Here is a 4383-nt window from a genome sequence, read left to right as displayed (position 1 = left end):
CCATATTACACTTGTATCATCATCTCTTCACCGAACTAGTGAACCTATACAACTTACCATTGTATTGGGTGTGTTGGAGACACAAGAGACTCTTTGTTATTTGGTTGTAGGATTGTTTGAGAGAGACCATCTTCATCCTACACCTCCCATGGATTGATAAACCTTAGGTCATCCACTTGAGGGAAAATTGCTACTGTCCTACAAAACTCTGCGCTTGGAGGCCCAACACGAGTCTACAAGAAGAAGGTTGCATAGTAGACATCAGTGGAGTGGCTGAAGGGGGAGGCCACCGAGGCGGTTGAGGCCCAGTAGGCTGAACTCCTCTGCTTCAGGGAAGAGCACGAGAATACGGCCGTTGCCAAGGATGAGGAGCTCAAGGTGACCGTCGACAAGCGCGCCGAGATGGAGAAGGCGCTTGAGGCACATAGCCGCTCTGGAGACTTGGAGCGGCACAATATGTTGCGTGAGGTGCAGCATCTGGACGAGCTCCTCGTCAGTAAGTGTTTCTTCATTGATTTCGCCAGGTCGCAAGAGAGCTAAGTTTTTTCATGGCTAACTATCTTGTTTCTCCTCTTGACAGAGTACTTCTCGGAGACGCAGGGGACGTCATAGGAAACCGTGCTTGCCCACAGGATGACCCAGGCGGACGCGGGTGCCAGACTTGACCCGAACATCGCCTGGAGCTTCTTGGAGATCATGCATGCCACCGAGGCCCGCCCGCAGATCCAGGACAAGCAGGCGGCGCGGCTGTCCGAAGCCGAACGAGGATGACGGTGGCCCTCTGGCCTGGCGCCGTTGAGCCCAACAGCTTTACGCGGTTGGCGCGGTGGCTGGAAGCCGGACCGGTGCGGTTTTCACACGTGGTGTGTCTCCGCCGCTCATGCTGGTGCCAACTTGGCGCTGCAGTTTGTCATGTCCTGGTACCTAGGCCTGAACCTAGACAAGCTGGCGGCCCAGCGAGCCAATGCGGAGCCCCAGCTAGAGGTGGAGGCAAGCCGAATTGCCGCATGGGACAGCTACCATGCCTCGTTCGCTTCACACGATGAGATCCAGGTGGAGATGATCAACGACGGTGGGGAGGTGCCGCCCGACAACTTTGGCTTCGCGCTTGACGACCCTTTGGGCAGCTCCGAGGAGTCGGGCCCCTACACAGACGACGACACCGGGTTGGACTACACTGGCGCTACGAAGAACCTGGAGGCCACCGCGGAGGAGCCGGCGGTCGCGCAACCCGACATGGGAGCCTCTTGAAGCCGTCCTGCTTATCTTTTGTCGCAATTTTGTTAAGTGATAGGTCCACCCCACCTAGTGCGGTGTATGGTGAATCTAATGAAAGCCGGCCGTGGGCCATTATTCTCTATAATGTAAATATTTTTGCAAGTGTTTGCGCTTTTGTTCTTTGTTCATAAGCTTTTTTCTAGCTTGCTCCTTCTTCGAGCTTCCCCCTCGCGAGTCAGACAGCCGGGTTCCGGTGTGGGACAAGAAGTTCAGCCTTGGGAAACAGCGCGCGGTACTTAGGCTTTTCAAACATTAAAAGCGAGCGAAATACCCACTGTGCCAGCTGGAGGTAGCCGGCGAAGCCGGCTGGCGCGCGGCCGGTTGTGCGAGAACTTAGTGCGGTGAGGCTTGGTTGGCCGATCCGGCAAGTCCAACTTAGCATTTTTCAGCGAGCCAGCACTTTGGCCCATAGTTCTTGCCGGCCAACAACCGAAGCCAGACTGTGGCTTAGGGCGAAGTGGAGGGCCTCGACAACTCGGGCATGCCGGGATGTGCCAAGGAGGACGGCGGTTTGCAGTCAAGCCGGTTAGCCCCCGAGCCCCCGGGTTGGATGAGCCGATCCGGCGGTGGGGGTTAGAAAAATTACAAGGATGTGCGAAACACAATAATTTTATAGGGAAAGGTAGCACCCGAGTGTGGTTCGAGGGTCCTATTGTGTTTCATTGAACTTCAAAAGGTAGTGATGCATACGTGCATACAGCTAACTGTAAAACGGGAGGAGCTCTGCATTCTAGGGCTGGCATGTCTCTTCGCCGGTGGTATCTCTCTTGTGCATGTTCAGCCTACGTGCGTCGATGAGGTAGTAGGCGTTGCGGTCACACAAGGCTTTGCTGACAATGAAAGGGCCCTCCCATGGGGAGGCTAACTTGTGCTGGCGGCTTGCTGCTGGACAAGCTGGAGGACGAGATCTCCCTCGCAGAATGCGAGGGGCTTGATTTTCTTGTCGTGGTAGTGCCTCAAGCTTTGCTGGTAGATGGCCGATCGGCTGAGGGCCAATAGGCATGCTTATTCGAGTAGGTTGACGCCGTCTTCACGGGCTTCCTTGGCTTGTGCTTCTGTGTACATTGTAACTCGTGGCGAGTCGAACTCGATGTTGGTTGGGATGACAGCTTCGGCTCCGTAGACGAGGAAGAACGGGGTGAACCCGGCCGGCCGGTTTGGTGTCGTTCGGAGACTCCAGAGGATAGCCAATAGCTCGTCAAGCCAGCTGCCGGTTGAGCGGATGAGGGGCTTGACGAGTTGCGGCTTGATGTCGGACAAGATCAGGCCATTGACCTACTTGACCTGGCCGTTGCATTGAGGATGAGCGACGGAGGCCCAGTCAAGACGGATGTCGGAGACAAAGCAGTATTGCGCAAGAGCACCCTTGGCGTAGTTGGTGCCATTATTGGTGATGATGTGCGGGACATCATAGCGAACCGCGATGTCCTTGATGAACCGGATGGCTGTTGGCACGTCCGGCTTCTTGATCGGTCGCGCCTCGATCCTCTTGGTGAACTTGTCAACTGCCACCAGTAGGTGCATCATGCCGCCTCGAGCGGTCTTGAAAGTCCCCACCATGTCCAGCCCCAGGCAGCGAAAGGCCAAGTGATCAAGATGGTCTAGAGGGTTGAAACCGGATGGTGGCTACGCTTGCTGAAGATTTGGCAACCCTCGCACTTGAGGACAAGCGACTCGGAGTCATTGAGGGCCGTTGGCCAGTAGAAACCATTGTGGAAAGCCTTGGCCACCAGGGACCTGGAGGCAGTGTTGTGCCTGCACTCACCCTGATGTATGTCGAGGAGGATCTCTATGCCCTTGTATTGCTCAACACAGCGCTGGAACACGCCCATCACGCTGCGCTTGACGAGCTCATTGTTGATGATGTTGTAGGTAGACACCCGGCGTGGCACTTGCCGGGGTTCAGTCTGGTCCATGGGGAGTGCTTCGCTCTCTAGGAAGCCTAGGATTGGCTGGGCCCATGACGGAGCCGTCACCACATTGAAGACGACCACCAAGGTGCGCTCTAATGCAGCAGCCCCCGAGCCGGAGCCGGCAGCCCCCGGGTTAGGGATGGTGGCGGCCGGGTTGAGCATAGTAGTCCCCGGGCTAGGAATGGCAGCCCCCGGCACCGGGTTGGGGAGGGGCGCTGCAGGGTCTCCCGGGATGAAGATGGACTCAAAATCCGGAAACGGCTTGCGTAAGTGCTTGAGGGAGACGCCGTTTAGGACTGCTTGATGGGAGGAGCCAATCTTGGCTATCATGTCGGCGGCTTCGTTCTCCGCACGTGGGACATGAAGGAACTCGCAACCATTGAAGTTGCTAGAAAGCTACTGGACCAGGAAGCGGTAGCTGGCCATGTTGGCATCCCGGGCATCCCACTCGCTGGAACACTACTTCACCACCATATCCGAATCGCCATAGCATAGGATGGCCGGGCCCCGAGTTCCTTGCCAAGCCGGAGGCTGTGCACGAGGGCTTCATACTCGGCGACATTGTTGGAGGCGGCGAAGTGGATTTGGAGTGCGTACCGCAGCCGGCAACCCTTCGGGGAGGACAGCACGATGCCGGCTCCCAAGCTGGAGCGCATCTTGGAGCCATCAAAGTGCATGCGCCAATGCGTTGAATCCGGCGGCGGTGGCAAGTAGTGGGTCTACGTCCATTCGATTAGGAAGTCAACGAGCGCTTGTGAGATCATGGTGCAGGGCTCGTAGAGGATGGTATGGCTGGCCAGCTCAATGGCCCACTTCGCAACCCGTCCAGAGGCATCCCGACAACCCATGATTTTGCAGATGGGGGCCGTGCTGACCACGGTGATGACATGCTCTTCAAAGTATTGCTTCAACTTCTTGGAGGTGAGGTACACGTCATAGCACATCTTCTAGTAGTGCGGGTAGTTCTGCTTGGAGGCGGAAAGCACCTCGCTCAGGTAGTAGACTAGGTGTTGGATGGACTGGATCTTGCCCTTCGCTGGTCGCTCGACCACCAACACTGTGCTGACCGACCGTGAGGTGGCGGCAATGTACAGCAACAACGGCTCCTTGTCAGCCGGCGTGGCCAGGACGGGTGCGGTGGAGAGCATGCACTTGAGATCCCAGAATGCTTCATCCGCCTGGTCGTTCCACT

The 4383-nt window shown here is 56.7% G+C and overlaps 1 protein-coding gene across 1 annotated transcript; it reads right to left on the bottom strand.

The window, feature by feature from the left end:
• Window positions 1-2879: 2879 nt before the first annotated feature.
• Window positions 2880-3521, bottom strand: LOC147975662 (uncharacterized). The gene has a single exon (XM_087520523.1). The coding sequence runs from the start codon at window positions 3519-3521 to the stop codon at window positions 2880-2882; it is 642 nt and encodes a 213-aa protein (XP_087376649.1).
• Window positions 3522-4383: the final 862 nt, after the last annotated feature.

The sequence above is a fragment of the Triticum urartu genome, chromosome 4A, assembly GCF_056163025.1.
Source record: "Triticum urartu cultivar PI428250 chromosome 4A, HENAU_Tu73, whole genome shotgun sequence".
Classification (NCBI taxonomy): domain Eukaryota; kingdom Viridiplantae; phylum Streptophyta; class Magnoliopsida; order Poales; family Poaceae; genus Triticum; species Triticum urartu.
Note: the sequence above shows the minus strand (reverse complement) of the source record. Positions and strands in the feature narration are given on the sequence as shown.